Source organism: Rousettus aegyptiacus, unplaced genomic scaffold, assembly GCF_014176215.1.
Source record: "Rousettus aegyptiacus isolate mRouAeg1 unplaced genomic scaffold, mRouAeg1.p scaffold_m13_p_3, whole genome shotgun sequence".
Lineage (NCBI taxonomy): Eukaryota > Metazoa > Chordata > Mammalia > Chiroptera > Pteropodidae > Rousettus > Rousettus aegyptiacus.
The window spans coordinates 122,411,471-122,430,159 of record NW_023416306.1 but is presented as its reverse complement, the minus strand read 5'-3'; the positions used below and the strand labels follow the sequence as shown (position 1 = coordinate 122,430,159).

Genomic DNA, 18,689 nt, shown 5'->3' with positions numbered 1-18,689 from the left:
TAAATCTATAGAAGTTTCTTTTTATAATGTTATTTATTTATTTAAATTTTTTATTTTTATTTTTTAACATTTTATTTTTTAATATTTTCTCCCCTTTCTCCTTCCCCCTCCTCTCTGGTAACTGCTAGTCCATTGTCCATGTCCATGAGTCTCTGTTTGTTTGTCCTGTTCTTTTGTTACTTTTAGGTCTATATTCCACATATAAGTGATGTCATATGATTTTCAACTTTTTCTGTCTGGCTTATTTCACTTAGTATGATTATTTCAAGATCATCCATATTGCAAATATTACTCTTCTTATGGTTGAGTAATATTCCATTGTATGTGTGTACCATAGCTTCTTTAGTTAATCATCTATCATTGGACACTTCGGTTGCTTCCATGTTCTGGCCACTGTGAATAATGCTGCTATGAAATCTTTTCGGATATGAGTTTTTAATTCTTTGAGGTAAACACCCAGTAGAGGGATTGCTGGATCATATGGTAGATCAATTCTTAGTTTTTTGAGGAACCTCCATGCTGTTTTCCATACTGCTGTACTAATTTGCAGTCCCAGCCGCAGTGTATGAGGGTTCCTGTTTCTCCACACCTGCTCCAACATTTGTTATTGCATGTCCTGTTGATTATAGCCATTCTAACAAGTGTGAGATGGTATCTCATTGTGGTTTTGATTTAAAATGCATAAAATTTCTAGTCTACAGCCATGCCACCCTAAATGCACCCAATCTTGTCTGATCTTGGACCTGGTTAGTACTTGGATGGGAGACCGACCATCTAGGAATACCAGGCGCTGAAGTTGTTAAAAAAATAAATAAATAAAAATCAAATTTCTATAAAGTCCGTTCTGCATTACTGCCACTACCCCTCCCCCATAACTTCTAAGTTTTTAAAGCAATGCTATTTTCATAGAGGAGAAGCAGCATACGTGTTTATTTATTTATTCCTTTTACTTGCCTATTTTTAAAATAAGGAGTTAGTGCCCCAGTGACCTCCAGGGGCGTCCAGTGAGGCTGGCTTGGCTTTCGTACTCCCCCTCCCTCTTTTGCTTTGTGTCTCTACCTCTGTCTTGTCCCTGTCTTTCTCTTCCTCTCTCTCCTCGTTCCATGTCTTGTTCTTCCTTTCTTTTTTTTCTTGTGTGACCACTTTCTCTTTTGGTATTGTTATGAACTCTTGTTTTTTTTTTTTTTTAACGTAGTCAATGTGTTTTAATTGTATTCATTATTATTCTCTGATGCTCAGATTGTACCATGTTTGACCACTAGGTGTCTCCTCATGTTGGCTTTTGTGTATTTTTGATGTAGCCCCATTAGTCTTTGATAGCTACCAAAATTATATAAAACCACTTATAAATGTGTATTCTTCCCTCTCCCTCCCAGTTTCTATGCACATCAGAAGATGTTTTAAAAAGTGTCTTCTCTTTTAACCCTACAGAAAAATAGTAACTTAAGTATTCTTTTCCTTTGAACAACAGGATATCGCCCACCACCATTTTCAGAAAAGTTCTTTCTAGTTGTAATTGAAAAGGACAGCAATAATTACTCTATTCTCCATATGTGGCATCTTCATCTTAAATCTGTACAGCCATGTTTAGGTAAGTAATTGTAATTTTTATGTAGCAATGTTATAAAATAAATCATTTTACTGAGTAAGCTTTAGGTTGCTCAGTTATTTAAAGAATTAATGAACTGTAAATTGAGTTGGTGCATTGAAGTATGTATATGCCAGAGTTTTAATTACAAGTTCATAAATCATTAATGAAACAGGTTAATCTAAAAACATTAAGGGCACATTAGACATATTGGAATAGGAAAAGAAAAACCTGATTGATTTTTTTCCATTAATATTTATTGAATGTTTACTGTAACTCTGTTTTAGATACTATGTCTCTGTAAGTCAGTTTTGCTATAAGATTAATATTGTGCTTTTCTGTTGATTAATACATAATTTCTTCTGATACAGTGTATATTAGCTTTAAGTATCACTAAGAGAAACAGATTTGCTATTTAGAAAAATATGATTGAGAATCTGAAGGTCATAAGCAAAACTGTTTTGGTAACACATTAGGAAATGCAACATTGATAAAAAAATTATTTCAGCTATGGTTTTGCTATACATATTCATATTAATTTTTTAACAAAGTAGAAAATCTATAGTTTGAAGCAAAGAAATTAAGAGATAAATTCTTGAACTGCACTGATAGTCATATCAAACTGAATCTCCTTTAAACTACTTAACTCACAATATTTGAATTATTAATAGTGTTTATTTCTCATAATTATATAATTTAACTGACTTTATATATAGTCAACATTTCGTACAGTAAACTAATTATATATTCTCTTTATCATCCGTATAATCACATAACTGTGTAAGTAGCAGTTCTAACTGGGCCACGAACTGGGATTAAAAAAGCCAGATGATTTGATAGTACCTTTCTACCTGTGCTTAGTTGAGCCTAACCTTCTTGAGGCAGCAGAAATTCCTTCAAAAATTCTTTCAGAGCCTTTGGAATTAATTCTTGGCGTTACATGTTGTTTCACAGAAATGCAAGAATAGAGGGATCTAGAATAAGCCCGTCAGGAAGAGACTTCTTAACCCACCAGAAAATATAGTATTTTCTAGAGTTGAGCACAGAACCGGGAATGTTTTCAAAGAGATTAATATAGGTAGTAACAGATCCTTGTGGTAGGACAGGAATCATGTGATATTTTCTGTCCCCGCTGCTTATGAGGGAAGTGTCCCACTTCTCTTCCCTAAAGCCAGAGCTAATGTAGAGTTGTTTGTTACCCTGTTTGTGACAGCAAGTATATGATCATGAACAGTAAGATTACAGTAGAGTCAAACAAATGATATGTTCTCTTCAACTATGAAGAAAACACCTATCTTTTGGGTCTGACATTCACAGCAGATTTAACAAAGTACATATTTCCATTCATAGCTAATACTTGAGTTTATCAGTGTGTTGAAAATCCTGGCAGAGAATGTAATGATAGGCTTAAATTTCGATGGGGAAGGAGCATGTTGGGTAATGGGTAACTTCTAGGTGCCAGGCACTGAGATAGATGTTTTATGTATGTGAGATAGATATTATCCTCACTTTACTAATGGAATAATATTAAGTAACTTGACCAAGTCCCACAGAACCAGGTTTCAAAATCAGGCCTCTGGCTCTAAAGCCTTTTCTTTTTTCCTGCTCTGATTTTCTTCTTAATGTGAGATACATATTAGAAAATTGCCGGGTTACAGGGAGAGAAATGATGTAGTTCAGCCGTATTTTGCAGATAAGAAAATAGCCAGAGCTGGTGAAGTGTCTTGCTTATGGAAACATATCTAGTTAGTGATAGAGCCAGGAGTAGTACTCTGTCTTCTGACCACTGATTCGAGTTTGTAGTCTTATTCCAGTTCATGAAAAATGTTATCATATTTCTTATTGAGTGAGGTCTGCCATTATAAAATACATCGACATATTTAACATCCACCAGAAGCAAAAGGGGATTATTATCTCTTGGTATTTTAGTGCTTCTTGAGATGTACAAAGCAATAAAATATCATCCTTGTCCTTGATGAATTCAGAGTCTAATGGGGACTACAGACACACAAATAAGTAAATGTAGTGCAAAGCATCCCTCACGTGTAACAGAAAAACAGGTAACTGAATCCGCTTAGAGATTTACACTCTAATGTGTAGGCTGGAAACTCTTTGGAAGAAGATCAAGGTAATATGCCTTACTAAGCCAGCCACCTAATACTATCTTAAATTTCTTTGGAACTTTTATTTTTTGTATATATTCTTGAAATCATTATTTTATTTCAGCACGTAGTAGTTAAGAGGCTGGTATTTTAGTGTCTTCTTTATCACAGCTAATTATATGACTTTAGGAAAACCATTAAGTTCTCAAAGTTTAAATTTCATCTATTAAGTGAAATTTCTCAAAGTTCGATTCATGACTCATTCATTTCAGCAACATCCGAGCTGCTTATTAATACAGATTTCTAGAATCCATCTCAAAACAACTGAATCACTATCTCTGTGGTTCAACTCAGGAATCTTTATGTTAACAAGTTCCTCAGGCTTTCGAAGTGTTTTAAAGGTTGAGAACATTGGACCAAATAATTTAAGATTTTTTCTAGTTTTGACATGTTGTGATTCTTCTCTGAAAGTGTCCCTGTGATGGAGATACTAAGAAAGAGTAGAAGAGAAAAAAAAATCATGGTAACTGAGCAAAGTCTGAAGAGTAACTTTATCTCCAAAGTACTTTTAAGAAACCATATTTTTTAAATGATAAGAAAATGTATTCTATTCTATGTATATAGCGATGATAGTAATATGTTTCATAATTTAATAATTTATTTTTAAAGCTAAAGCTTCAGAAAGTGTTTCATCAGAGAGTCGACTTTCAGTCCCCGGACAGAAAAATGTAGACTCTTCTCCAGAAACCTCTCCCAGTGTGAGCCCAATGCCACATTCTTCATCAATTGCCAATCTTCAGACTGCTAGTAAACTTATTTTGAGTTCTAAACTGGTATATAGTCAACCTCTTGACCTCCCAGAAGGAGTCGAAGTAGTAAGAGCAACACCTTCAGCAGGTAAGGTAACTTTAATAGCAGGCAGTTGTAGCTTAGAGCAATCTTCAGTGGATAAAATGGATGAACTCTTCTGAAATATGTGCTATGTCGACGTCAAAATAAAGATTTACTTTCTAGTAATGATACATCTGTTTATAAACATGTCTTTAGAAGAAATAATTTCTTGTAAATATAATCAGATCGACAGAACATAGTGTAAATATTTTAATGTGAAGTTTCTTGCCTGCACTATGATTTCCTACAAATAAGAATACTATAACAATAGCATTACCTAAAAACAAATTATGTGATTATTATTGCATATTTTAATTTCACCAATGGGCTGTTCAAACCTTCTATAAATACTTGACCAACGGACATTTAGTGTAGGACCTGGTTAAGGAGGGAACTGCAGAGTTATTCTGAAGATGCTCATAGTAGCTTTGGATTTATCACGTTTTAGAATTTTATTATTAGAATATTATTAGCATATTATTTGGTGGTTCTATTATTATGAATATCTGCTTTTTCTTTTTTAAGGCCATCTGAGTTCCTCTTCAATTTATCCAGTGTGCCTTGCACCTTATTTAGTGGTTACAGCTTGTTCTGACAATAAAGTACGCTTCTGGAAATGTAATATGGAAACCAACCTGCAGTGTAAAAGTGATGAGAAGGAAACCTATCACTGGAGGAGATGGCCCTTGATGAATGATGAAGGAGAAGATAATAGCAGTACAGTGAGCATTGTGGGAAGACCAGTTGCCGTTAGTTGTTCATACACAGGTCGCCTTGCAGTGGCTTACAAACAGCCTATCCAACACAATGGTTTTGTTTCCAAAGAATTTTCCATGCATGTTTGCATATTTGAATGTGAATCTACAGGAGGATCAGAATGGGTTTTAGAACAAACAATTCATCTTGATGACTTGGTCAAAGTTGGGAGTGTGCTTGATTCAAGAGTCAGTGTTGACAGTAACCTGTTTGTGTATAGCAAATCAGATGCTGTTTTGAGCAAGGATAGATGTATTATTCCAAATATCAAGCATTTAGTACATTTGGACTGGGTATCAAAAGAAGATGGCTCCCACATTCTCACAGTGGGGGTCGGTGCTAATATCTTCATGTATGGGCGGCTTTCAGGAATTGTGACTGAACAAATCAACAGTAAGGATGGAGTAGCTGTCATTACTTTACCACTGGGTGGTAGTATCAAACAAGGAGTTAGGTCAAGATGGGTTCTTCTTAGATCTATAGACTTAGTATCTTCTGTCGATGGTACACCTTCACTGCCTGTTTCTCTCTCTTGGGTAAGAGATGGGATCTTGGTGGTAGGAATGGATTGTGAAATGCATGTATATGCGCAGTGGAAGCATGGTGTCAAATTTGGAGACACTGAAGCTGATAGTCCTGATGCAGAAGAGACTGCAATACATGATCATTCTGCTTTTAAATCTAATATGTTGTCAAGAAAAAGTATCGTTGAAGGAACAGCTGTTGCTGATGATGTTTTTTGTTCACCAACTGTAGTTCAAGATGGTGGCTTATTTGAGGCTGCACATGTACTTTCTCCTACTCTCCCACAATATCATCCAACTCAACTGTTAGAATTGATGGATTTAGGGAAAGTTCGCCGGGCTAAAGCTATTCTCTCTCACTTAGTAAAATGTATTGCAGGTGAAGTTGCAATAGTTAGAGATGCTGATGCTGGAGAAGGAACTAAGCGACATCTTTCTCGAACCATCAGTGTAAGTGGCAGTACAGCAAAGGATACAGTCACCATAGGAAAAGATGGTACTCGAGATTATACTGAGATAGATTCTATCCCTCCACTACCATTATATGCATTACTTGCTGCAGATCAAGATACAACCTATAGAATTTCAGAAGAAAGTACAAAGATACCTCAGAGCTATGAAGATCATACCAAAAGTCAACCAGAGGATCAGTACTCAGAGCTGTTCCAAGTACAGGATATAACAACGGATGATATTGATTTAGAGCCAGAGAAGAGAGAAAACAAATCAAAAGTAATAAATCTTTCCCAGTATGGACCAGCTTACTTTGGCCAAGAACATGCTAGGGTACTTTCAAGTCATCTTATGCACTCGAGTCTGCCAGGCCTTACCCGTTTGGAGCAGATGTTCCTTGTAGCTTTGGCCGATACAGTGGCTACCACCAGTACTGAGCTTGATGAAAACAGAGATAAGAGTTACTCAGGTAAATATTCTCACTAAAAATTTATGAAGTTATCATTAATAGAACTATTTGTATTATCTAAGTAATGACTTGCATATTTAATTGCAGTCTTTAAACCTTGCAAGGAAAAGACCTCTCTAATAGATGATTACCGTTACAAAATATGGTTTGTTATGGGGGAACAAAAGACAGTTGGGGTGGGCCGTGATTTTACACATAGGACTTCATGGATTTGCGATATCTGTGTGCTTTCCTACATAAGTTTTTACATCGAAACTTTTGTATGATTTAGGATATATAGTTTTTTGTTTTTTTCAATCAGATTGAGTTCTGTGGTTTGTTTACTTTTAGTTATAATAATGGCCCATTTGTTAATTTTACCATTGAAACATGAGGCTTATAGGCACCTCATGGGCTCGACTTGTTCATCTTACCATTTCTAGGTATAAATAATTTTTATAATTAATTGATTTTCTCCATAAAATCTCTTCATAAGGAGATTTTCACATATTTTAATATAATGTGTGTCTTGCTTAATTCATTTTGCAACTGGAAGATTTTTGGCTGCCTCTTGAAACTGATTCCATTTTCTTTTATGCAAGTAGTTGAAGGTAGTGGTGCTGATTGTAAATGATAGCATTAGCAACGGAAACTGAAAACGATCACTCAGTAAATATTGTGGAGGAGTGAAAAATTGCTGTGTGCTAGGCTTTTTATATACTTTATCATATTTAATTATCACAACAGCCTTCTAGTAGGTAGCTATTATTTAACTTTATAGATGAAGACACTGAGCCTTAGATTAAATGATTTATCAGAGATCACACAGGTAGTAAGTGCAGAATGGGGGTTTGTATACGCATAAATCATTGCCTTCAAGCCTGTACTCATAACTATTTCACAAGATTTCCAAATTTAAGGGAAAAAGACTTCCTTGATGCCACCTGGAATATATCTATTCATTGAGGTTTATACCCTTATAACAGATCCCCAAAGTTTTCTCCTCTGTAGATTAAAATAACTAGAGACCTTAGAGGGTTTTGTCTATGACCTATTTTCTAACCATGTTAATTTAAAAAATTCTAATTATTTTGAGGTTGTGTGCAATACAGCGGGAGTCTCTCCAGGATAGTGTTAAGCCTTGATGCATATTTAATATAAGTTTTCACTCTGAGACATTAAGAAAGTAGTCACGCCACAATTCATGAAAAGTTGTTTAAAATTTCTGATAGAAAACTATGTCATTGGCTAGGCAATATAAAAATGGCTCATCCTGGTCACTGGACTTTCAGTTGGTAGATAAGGCAGGAATGAATGTCTCCATTTCACAAGTGAGAAATCGAAGCTCAGAAATTAAATAAGTTGCACATCTCAGTAAATGAATTCTAAGTAACTGAATTCTTCCCTTTGTTCAGGTGAGACAACTTAGAAGCATTCTCTACGATTTTCTCTCTCACCCCATATCCAGTCCACTGGCAAATACTGTTAGTTGTGCTATATCTAGAATCCAGTCATTTTCATCACCTCTCTTGTTACCACTCTGGTCCAAGTCACTGACACCTCCTGCCTAATTATTGACAGTCTCCTAATGCTTCATTCTTGTTACTTCAGTCTGTTTTTCACATAGGAACCACAAAGTGATTATTTTAAAACCAAACTCACATTAAATCTCTCCTCTGCTCAGCACACACTAGTGGATGCCTACCTCACTTTAGAATGAAAGCTAAATCCTTACAGTGGTCAACAAGGCTCTAGGTGATCTGTGCTCATTTCCTCTCTACTACATTGGCCTCCAACACACTAACACATTCTTTTCTCAGGGTCTTTGGACATATTCTCTCTGTGTGGAATGCTCTTCTTCCAGATTTATGCATGTCTCATTCCCTTACCTCCTCAGGTTTCTGCTGAAGTATCATCTCACTGGAAAGTTCTTTCCTGGCCACGCTGTATGAAATAGAACCCTCTAAAAAAATAAAAAATAAAAAAAATAAAAATAGAGCCCTCTAACTCCAGCATTCCCTTTCTCTCAATCCTGCTTTATTACTCATCATAACATTAATTTCTATTAGACACATTAGTTACTTATTTATTGTTTGTTTCCTAAAATGTAAGCCCCACAAGAATAGGCACTTTGCCTTATTCACAGCCAAATCTTTAGTACCTAAACAGTGCTTTGCATGTAGTAGATGCTTAATTTGTTGAGCAAATAAATGGACGGATGGATGAATGAATATAGCTAATGGGAAGTAGAGCTGGAACTTGACAACTTAAAACAGTTTTTCAATACTTTTGCATTGCTTTTATTCAGTAGTAGCTATAGGTTTGATTAAACTTACCATACTTTCATACCTTTGTTCAACTTTGGACTGAAAGTAAATTTTTGGAATCAAGGTTATGGTTCAACCTTAACTTTGTAACACTAGCCTAGCAAATCAGATGTCAAATCTTTGATAGTACTATATTTTAGTTGAGCTAACCAGCCTACAAAATATTATCTATCTAGTTATATAATAAATGATTTCACTTTAGTTGTATAATTCCTGTCTTTAAATCTCATCTGAATTTGGAGAGAATATTTTTTTAAATTGTACTTAATTTACTGTAGTTAATACATTTTTTATTGGCTTTCAAGATGTCTTCTCATTTATTATGAGTAGCTAGAAATACTATTGTTACCTGTATTAATAGGTAATTATATTTCCCCAGTTATTTTTCATTTGAGTTTTAAGATGTGTTTTTTTTGTAGAGATGTTCTTTATAAAGATAGTAAAGTGTTCATGAAGGAATACACTAAAAAATATATTTTATATAAATTATCATTACTAAATTTATTGTTTATTTTCTAACTTTTGGTTGGTTTGTGACCTGTCGCATTCCCTTCTCCTTAATCATATTTTCTGTTTACAGGAAGAGATACATTAGATGAGTGTGGTTTGAGATACTTATTAGCTATGCGCTTACACACATGCCTTTTGACATCACTGCCTCCTTTATACCGAGTACAGCTGCTTCATCAAGGTATGTAACTCCTTGTTTAAACCTTTGTACACCTTTATTCAGTATAGAAGTGGTTGATCTATTTGTATTTTTGTATAAGCATTAGGTAAATCATTATATGTACATCTGTCATTAGACTTAAGATCTTTCTCTCACATGATACCCACTTAGCATTTTTCTGTATACCTTAAAGCTTTTTCTGTGACTTTTGCTCATCCATCTCAGTTTCTCAGACTTTACTCAATAAGTTGTAGAGTCACAGTAGACCTGGTGTGCCTGATGTTGTAGCCCAACAACGTGGCCCTGAATTTCTTTGACATCTGATGATTTTTTTAAAAAAATTATGTAAAATTTGCCCTACATGTTGTTATTCATGTTTATTTTAATATAAGCATTATGGTCTAAGTTATTTACTCACAGAAAAAGCTGATGTTTCAAGACTATTCGCCATATAGTAATCCAGTAGATTTGTATACTTCTAACATACTGCCGCACATGCTGCTTTGAGACATAAGGATTTATATCAACCTTCTTACTTGTAGATTAAAAAATTGAAATTGGAGTTTCAAGTGACCTGCTTAAAGTCACTTTAATAAATAGGATTATTTATTAATGGAATTGGAATTAGAATCTGAGCTCAGCATTGTGGACAAAGCCCTATCTAGTATGCATTAGTGTTGCAGGACTTAGAATACCAGGCTTTACAATTCATTGTTATTACCCATAGCACCCTTTACCTTCCATAAATGTCTTCTGAAAATGTGATTTTATACAGTAGTCTGATATTCTGTCATGTATCAAAACTGTCCAGTTATTTTTGAAACAAATTTTGCTATTTTTTTCTATTTGAATTATCACTGTAATGAATGACCCTATAACATTGCATTTAAACATGTATATATCTGATTATTTCCTCGTGTTTTCTAGTGTTCGAATTACTGAATCAAAGGGCTGATAATTCTTAACTCTTGATAAGTATTGCCACAGTCTGACAGACTACTCTAATTTACATTTCCAGAAGCAGTGTTTGATGCAATGCCAAAACTCAATCCATTGCCAGCATTTGATATCATTTTAAACAATCTGTGCCTCTTGGATGGGTTTAAAAATGGTATCTTGATGTTCTTTTAAATTTTAGTCTTAAACAGTAGTCAGATGGCACTGAATCACTTAATATGACAATTGTGTAGATTGCCTGGGGGTATTTAAAACATCTTCCATTTCTAAAGCTTTGTAAAATTCCATTTCCTCTTTAATACAGTTAAAACACTGGAGATGAGAAGTGACTGGTGTTGTAGGTGATGGTCCTGGGAACAGTTTTCAGGGAAAAAGTTAAGTGGCCAGTATGTAGATAAAAAATCTAAGAAGAGAGATAAACTGCAAAGGGTAGCCTGCCGTTGGTAGGCAAATAAAAAGAAGTGCCTTTTGGTGCTCCTGTTCTTTTTCTTTATAATACCTTTTTCACCTCCAATAATTAGGTTTCCAAATATATTCACTGCTCTTAATCTTGCTTTCTGACCTTAATTCCCTTGACATGCCTGTATTTTTGTTTCCTCTTAATCATACCAAAAATATTCTCATAAATTTTACATCAGCAAAAGTATGCATTTTGCATTGATTTAGAATAGCAATTTCTAAAGCAAAGCGTCAGTTATTTCATGTAGTAATTATCTCTTAAATCAAAGATTTAAATAGTAAGAAAATGAATCTGCCTTTAAGGTTGTGAAAAACTACAAATTGATGTTATTTAATTTTGTCTGTTCCCCACCCCCCCTAAATTTATAGTGGCAGTCAAGGCTTGTTGTGTTGATTTTGTGTTATGATTTCAAATATAGTTGTATGTAAATGATAGCAGTGGGCAATTTAAAAGACGAAAGATTATTATTCAAAATAGTCATAATAGTTTTTTCCTTTTATGCTTTCTAAAGGAATTATTTTGAAGCAGTAATTATTTAAAAAGCTTTAAACTACATGTTAAATGTGAATAGTAGTTGTTAATGAGAAATATATGTAGTAATATTAATGGCCTTATAGCATTGAGAGGACTGTGTTATAATGTGACTGTCATTGACCCTAGACATTTCTTTGTTTACAAAATGAGTTCACATTGATAGCTACTTCAATGAATATGGCTTCTTCCCTAAGCTTCTCAGGGTTCTTCCCAGCATTCTCCCTATCTGTCACCACTCTGTGTGGTCTACTTTCTTCATGTTTCCCCTTTACCTGCTCTACGTGGAATAAAGTGTTATCAGTAGCTAAACTATTAATAACTTCTCAGTCTCATAGTATCACTAAACCCATTTTGTTGTCTCTAAATACAGCCTAAATCCCTGTCCGTCTTCTACCTGGGCAAAGAAGAGTTTGCCATATCCCATCAATATTAGGCAGCTTTAAACTACTTTCAGCCAAAGCACTACAGGCAGAGTAATATGCCTCCAGACGGTTATTCCCTGGAACGCTCATGAAGTTTAGAGCTTGCTTTGAAGTGATATTTAGGTCTAGCTCTTTGACCAGAGGGATGAATGGCAGTTTTCAGTGTTCAGTACTAGAGGACATGGTCCTCAGGCAAAGTAATCTGTGAAACGACACCCCGGCACACGGGCCAAGATAGTTTGACTTGACCAAGGCTTTTACTGTTGATAAGTTTGGTGTGTGTACATATGAATGGCGCAGTATTCAAATATCTTTCTTTCCCATGAGACAGTTTTAGTGTCTCTATTTTTGCAGGGGGGAAAAAGCAAATGTTTGGGAAAAAGGTAGAGATTTTGGTTTTGTGTATTTAGATCTTGTATTTAGAAGTTTATATTATAAAATTTTGAATGATGAAAGACTCCTTTCTTTTTTTCTGCTTGAAAATTCTTTCCAAAGTGAATGAACACATGACTATGTGAGAAATTGTTTTGTTCTTTTTGATATAGTTCTGAAGGTTATTATTTGTATTTCTAACTTAGGTGTGTCTACTTGCCATTTTGCCTGGGCTTTTCATTCTGAGGCTGAGGAAGAACTGATTAATATGATTCCTGCAATTCAGAGAGGGGACCCTCAGTGGTCTGAGTTAAGAGCTATGGGAATAGGTTGGTGGGTCAGGAATATTAACACTCTCCGAAGATGCATTGAGAAGGTAACTTTACTTCATTGGATTTTGAAGTTAAAAAAAAAAAAAAAGTTTTTTCTTAAAGGAGAAAAGATATTATCTTCCAGAAAACCAGTAGTGGGAAATTAGTTTGTATATCGTCAGATCTGGAGAATTTCTTAAACAAAATTTTTTGGAGATTCCAAAACTTGACCTTTATAAAATGTCCATGCAGTCTTTTGCTGTACATACTGAGTTTACATATTTATGGAATAGCAATATTTTCTGCTATCAGTTGAGGTGTGTTCTCTTGTAAGAAAATATAAAAATCTAAATTTAGAAAATAAGCTTAAATTCCTGTCAGTTACATACATTACATAGAAAAATCATTCTTTTTATACAAAGGATTCTCTGCACGGCTAGGCTAATAAACAGCAAACTTCCTTTTTATTGAAATACCATTCAATAAAAATTTTTGATTTATGTACATTCGAAGGACATGTATGTCAACAAATGAAACATTCTATAAATTTTTTAAGACAGGTTTTTAGAATCAGTTATCTGGTAGATTCTCTTTAGAAAAAAATTGTTTAAAAATGTATTAGAGGAAATGGAAAGTTATTTCAGTGTTGCAGAAACCCACTATTATTGAGCACCTACTGTGTACCAGGTTTGTTTCTAGTTGCCTTTGATAAATTATTTCATCTCATTAGCTCCATCTCTATTTTCTACCTGATATAACTAAGATTCAGAGAGGCTAGGTAACCAGCTCAAACTCCTGTCATTTCTAAATGTTATTTTGTCTGTATCCTTTCTACTCTGTCAGGCCTAGGATAGTGGAATTCTCATTCATCATTTACTTTTAGGAGTCCATTGAGATTCCCAAAGTACAATTAATGATACTACATTTGTAAAGTATGAATGTATTTCTCTCAAGAGGAATTTATTTCTCTGCGATAGTAGTTCTCAGAAGAACCACCTGGCAAACATTTAATATGCATATCCTCCAGTCCTGCTCCCAGAGGTTTTCATTTGGTGGTAGATTGGGGGTGGCAGGGCTGTGGCATCTTAATTAGAATCCTGTGATTCTGGTGTTCGTGGTTCTCAGATCACAGTTTGAAGTGAAAGTATAAAAATGTCATTTTCATGCTACATGCACAGCAGCTGATAAAGATATCAGCATTTTTCTTCTCAAAATAGGTACAAATGTCAGAGGGAATTTTTCTGACACCAACTAAGAAACTAGTTTTTGGTGTATAGCGTAAGTTAATTGTTATAGTATATAAATAACAGTATCTACAGTAAATTTTATATGTCCCAAACCAAGTGGAAAAAAGAGGACATCTTTTGTTTGAAATGTTTCAGGTGTTGCCTACATAGGTCTTTTAAATTTCTTGTCATTCATGTGTTGTGTCATTATCATTGAATATTTTTGTTATGTACATGTGATTTATTTCCACAACTAATTTATCTCAAAATTAAATCAAAAGGATAGAGTATTGAGAGTAAAGCATTTTTGTGAAATGATTTTAGGTATCCTGCCCATGCCTTAGTAGCTTCCTGCTTCACCATCAGACAGTGTGAGCTAAATAAAACATTCATCATTTTTTATTATTATGCCTCTCAGCTTCATGATTTGCAGAGATTATCTCAGTATTTTTGAGAAATAAGATATCTGTTTAGTATTGTGTTCAAAACAGTAATTATATACAATAATGTTATTGGCTTAATTTAAAAGTTATATTGAATTGACTGGTTCCATATGAATTCAGCAACTTTGGTTATCAGTTACAATATGAGGAAAATTTTGTGCTCATTAAGGCTTTTTCTCATGAAATTTCTAAGAACTAAAATTTGTAAGCCCTTCAAAATAATAGAGCTTCAACCTTCTGTATTTTAATTACTTCAGGAAGAATGTGTCAGTCCTTCAGAATTGTCAAAATTTGATTGAAAAGTACCAGAAAAATATGTTGTTAAAAAAGAACATTTTTTAAATGTATTTTTGCCTGTAATTGTATAAATGTGTGTGTATAATTAATATTCATTCACAGATGTTTCTTTCAGTATTAGCTGAGAGCTTTCAGTTGTGGAATCACATATACCATAGAAGTTAGCATATTAACTTTTATAAAACATTAAGAATTGTAATATGTTTAATTTTTAAGAAAAAGGTCACATCCGTTGAATATTCTACCTTCTTCGTTGTTACCTTTGGGTTCTGATCTCTACCCCCTACCTTACTCTGTGACCTTAAACAATTCACTTAACTTCTCTGTGTCTCAGTCATCTCATTTGTAAAATGAGTATAGTAGTACCTCCTGGATTGTGGTGATTCATAAGATAAATGAAAGGTGCTTATTTTTATTATTACTGGCATGTAAATAGTTATCTCTGGGAGCATGTATTAGAAGATACTGGAGACTGGAATAGAGCTAACTTTTCCCATTGCCATAGTTTCTGTCAGCCATGGAAGTAGCAGAAAGCATTAATTGTTTAATTTGTCGTAATTTTTTTTTTTATCAAATGGTTAATTTAATATAATAGTTTATTTACCATTTAGGTTGCCAAAGCTTCTTTTCAAAGGAACAGTGATGCCTTGGATGCTGCGCTATTCTACCTTTCAATGAAGAAGAAAGCAGTAGTGTGGGGTCTGTTTAGGTAAGTTCCCTCAATACTCAACATGATTTAGTGAATGAAAATTGTGCTGTGAATCAGAAACCTAATACTTTTGAAAGTAGATGTATGAGCTTGATCAAGTCAGCTTACTTCTTTGTGCCTTGGTTCCTTTATCTGCAAAAAATGGGCACAATATTGTTTCACCTTATCTAAAGAGTGGGGTGTTGTTAAAAAAAAGTTGATAAAAGCACTTTGGAAAGTAAAAAATGCTCTTGCTTTCTGTTTCTGTACACATAGAGTAATTTGAACTTTCCTTATTAGAAGAAGGGAAGAGAAGGTTGCTAATAAATACCTATCACTGAAGTTAGTGTTCTTTTTTTAGATGGATGTTTGAAGGTTTTTGGTTTTTCCCCCCCCCATTATTACATGTTCCGTAATAGATTACAAAATATTTAAAATTTGGTTTAACCACTGATGTTTGTGCTCTGGTTCCCAGGTCACAGCATGATGAAAAAATGACAACGTTTTTCAGCCACAACTTTAACGAAGATAGATGGCGTAAAGCTGCTTTGAAAAATGCTTTCTCTTTACTTGGCAAACAACGCTTTGAACAATCTGCTGCTTTTTTCTTGTTAGCTGGTTCATTGAAAGATGCCATAGAGGTAAAACTAAGAAAATATGCTATGCTATAATTGTAAGAGATTGAAAACCTGAAAAGTGTATAGAGGAGATTGCAGTTATTGTCAAATGTTTGTAAGGACAGAGAATAACTATAGAAGTTACTGAACTTAAATAGGGCCACTGTGATAAATGAAATTATAAATAAATTTAAGTGAGAAACAAATGAAAAATTTTGTATAGATGGTATTTTATGTCAAGGTAAGTATATGCATTTCAAGTATAAATGTATGAAAAATGGCAAAAAATGGTCTATGACTATCTTCTGAACCATCTTGTGATTCAGTTATATATAAGTCACAATTATATATAGGTCACAACCTTCTTATCTGGTGTAGAAAGTTCTTTTTTAGTTCTTTTTTTTCTAAATGGGATTCATAGATATGGAACTGAAACTGCAATTTGTACTGTTTTAAAGGTAGTTGTCCTACATATTGGAAAATGAATGTGAAGAAGTAAAACTTAGCATTTTTGATGTATAATCTTGTTTGCTGGTTAAGGGAGTAATTATAAATGTTTCTGTTTATTTATGATATCTTTCTCTTAGGATACTTACTAGCATTATGAACAATCCAAACGGGTGAAGGGAAAATAGAAGTGGAAATAATACATGAAAGAAGAAATAGGAATTATCCAACAAAGTGAAAGTACTTTACATTTAGCATTAGTCATATTTTCAAAATTATCTCAAATATATGATTTTTTAAAAATAACATGTTTATAATTTCGAAATGGGAAGTTTAGGCTAAAAGATACTCAGGCATAGAAGAGACATATTGATTGACTGAAAAATATGCAGATTGCCCGAATGACCACAGATTCTCAAGATGAGAAGTTATATTAGAATATAAACTTATAGAGAGTCAAAATAGAATATGTGGTTTCATTTCTTGTGTTATTTGCTAAATAAATAGAAGTTTCTTTTAAATTGGAAATTAAGAGGAACTGATATAAATAAGTTCAAATGTCATAAGTGGCATTAAATTTAAAAATGAATGTTACTAATTTAAATTGACCTAAGTCTGATATTGATATACTTTGTTTTATGCTTATTTTATAAATGTTTTTTTTAGGCTGGAAGGTACTAAATTTTGGTTTCTTATTATTCTTACTGTTCTTTAATCTATCAGGCAGTCATTTAACTACATATACTTCAGCCTCTGGACCCCCTCCTTCATCTACGAGAGTATAAATGGTAGATAATTTCATGATGGTAGAATATTTTGTATCTTTAAATTGTTATTAAATAAGTATTTAATATTAAAATTTACAGGTATGTCTTGAAAAAATGGAGGATATTCAGCTAGCCATGATTATTGCCCGTTTATATGAATCTGAATTTGAGACGTCATCCACTTATATATCCATCCTAAATCAGAAGGTTTTGGGTTGCCAAAAGGATGGATCAGGATTTGATTGCAAAAGATTACATCCTGATCCCTTTCTGCGTAGTCTTGCCTATTGGGTAATGAAAGATTACACCCGAGCCTTGGACACGTTATTGGAACAAACACCAAAGGAGGAGGATGATTGTCAAGGTAGGACATTTTGTAAGTTTCTCCCTTTTTTAAAAGAAAACAGTTTCTGAGCTAATGTTCCCTTAGATCAAAAAACAAACAAAAAACACAATCATTACCAGATTTACTCTTCAACTTTGAGAAATTATCAAAATTTCTTGTGCGGCTAGAGAATCAGTCACTTATTATTTGTAATTGAGTCTAGCAGTAAAGACTTCACACATATTTTTACTCTCATAGATATATTGAGGTATGTAAGATAAGATTACCATGGCGTTCTAATTTCATATCTGTTAAACTGAAGCATACAGAATGTTCGCTCCATTGCACAGCTCTTTCTATTTAATTACATAGCCAATTTTTTTAAAATTTATTTTTAAGAAGAAATTTGGGCTGTTATATTTATTGGCTTAGTGCGTGGGTCTGGAAAAGCTTTATTTTTATGTGCTAAACTTTCTTAACTCCTAGTCATCCCAAATAATTCGATTTTTGAAAGCATCTGGAGGGTATTTATCAGCTTTGTTAGCAATAATTTAAAAAAAGGAGCAGTCAGAGTATTCATTAATAGAATAAATTATAATATAGCCAAAGTATAGAAACAGTGCCTTTAAAAGGTAAATCGATGTGTTAATATGTGCTTTAGTATTAAGTGAAAAAAGTAAGATTCAGAACAGTTAGATTCTTTTTGCATTTTATGTATTTATGTATGTATTTAAGTATTTTACAGATGTACATATTATGTATCTATGCCTAGATTCTTTATTTTGTTAGTGGTTGTAAAACGGCGATGTTCTAATTATGTCATTTTAGCCTTTCTTTATGAGCTAGAATACTTCCCTTGAGTACATCGTCCCTTAGCAACTGTTTGATTATGCTGAAGTCCAGTAGTATGTATAAAAAAGGAAACATAAATGTCTGGTTCATTCTGTTTATTAGTTTTCAAAATAATAGCTTAATTCCTTAACATCCTACAAAGGTTACCAATTAGATTTTATTTTTTAAAGGTTATTTTGAGCTCATGGATTTAGATAGATCTGTGTTTTAAA

General features: G+C 33.6%; 1 protein-coding gene across 4 annotated transcripts in view; it reads left to right on the top strand.

Moving 5' to 3' along the window:
* DMXL2 (Dmx like 2) overlaps positions 1-18,689 on the top strand; it is a 108,707-nt gene that overhangs the window by 63,761 nt on the left and 26,257 nt on the right. For all 4 annotated transcript variants that reach the window (XM_016162670.2, XM_016162673.2, XM_016162672.2 and 1 more), the window contains exons 16-23: positions 1,472-1,591; positions 4,360-4,587; positions 5,107-6,783; positions 9,670-9,780; positions 12,711-12,880; positions 15,393-15,490; positions 15,945-16,110; positions 17,400-17,664. In XM_016162670.2, coding sequence (XP_016018156.2) covers positions 1,472-1,591; positions 4,360-4,587; positions 5,107-6,783; positions 9,670-9,780; positions 12,711-12,880; positions 15,393-15,490; positions 15,945-16,110; positions 17,400-17,664 — 2,835 coding nt within the window. The remainder of the gene's footprint in view (positions 1-1,471; positions 1,592-4,359; positions 4,588-5,106; positions 6,784-9,669; positions 9,781-12,710; positions 12,881-15,392; positions 15,491-15,944; positions 16,111-17,399; positions 17,665-18,689) is intronic.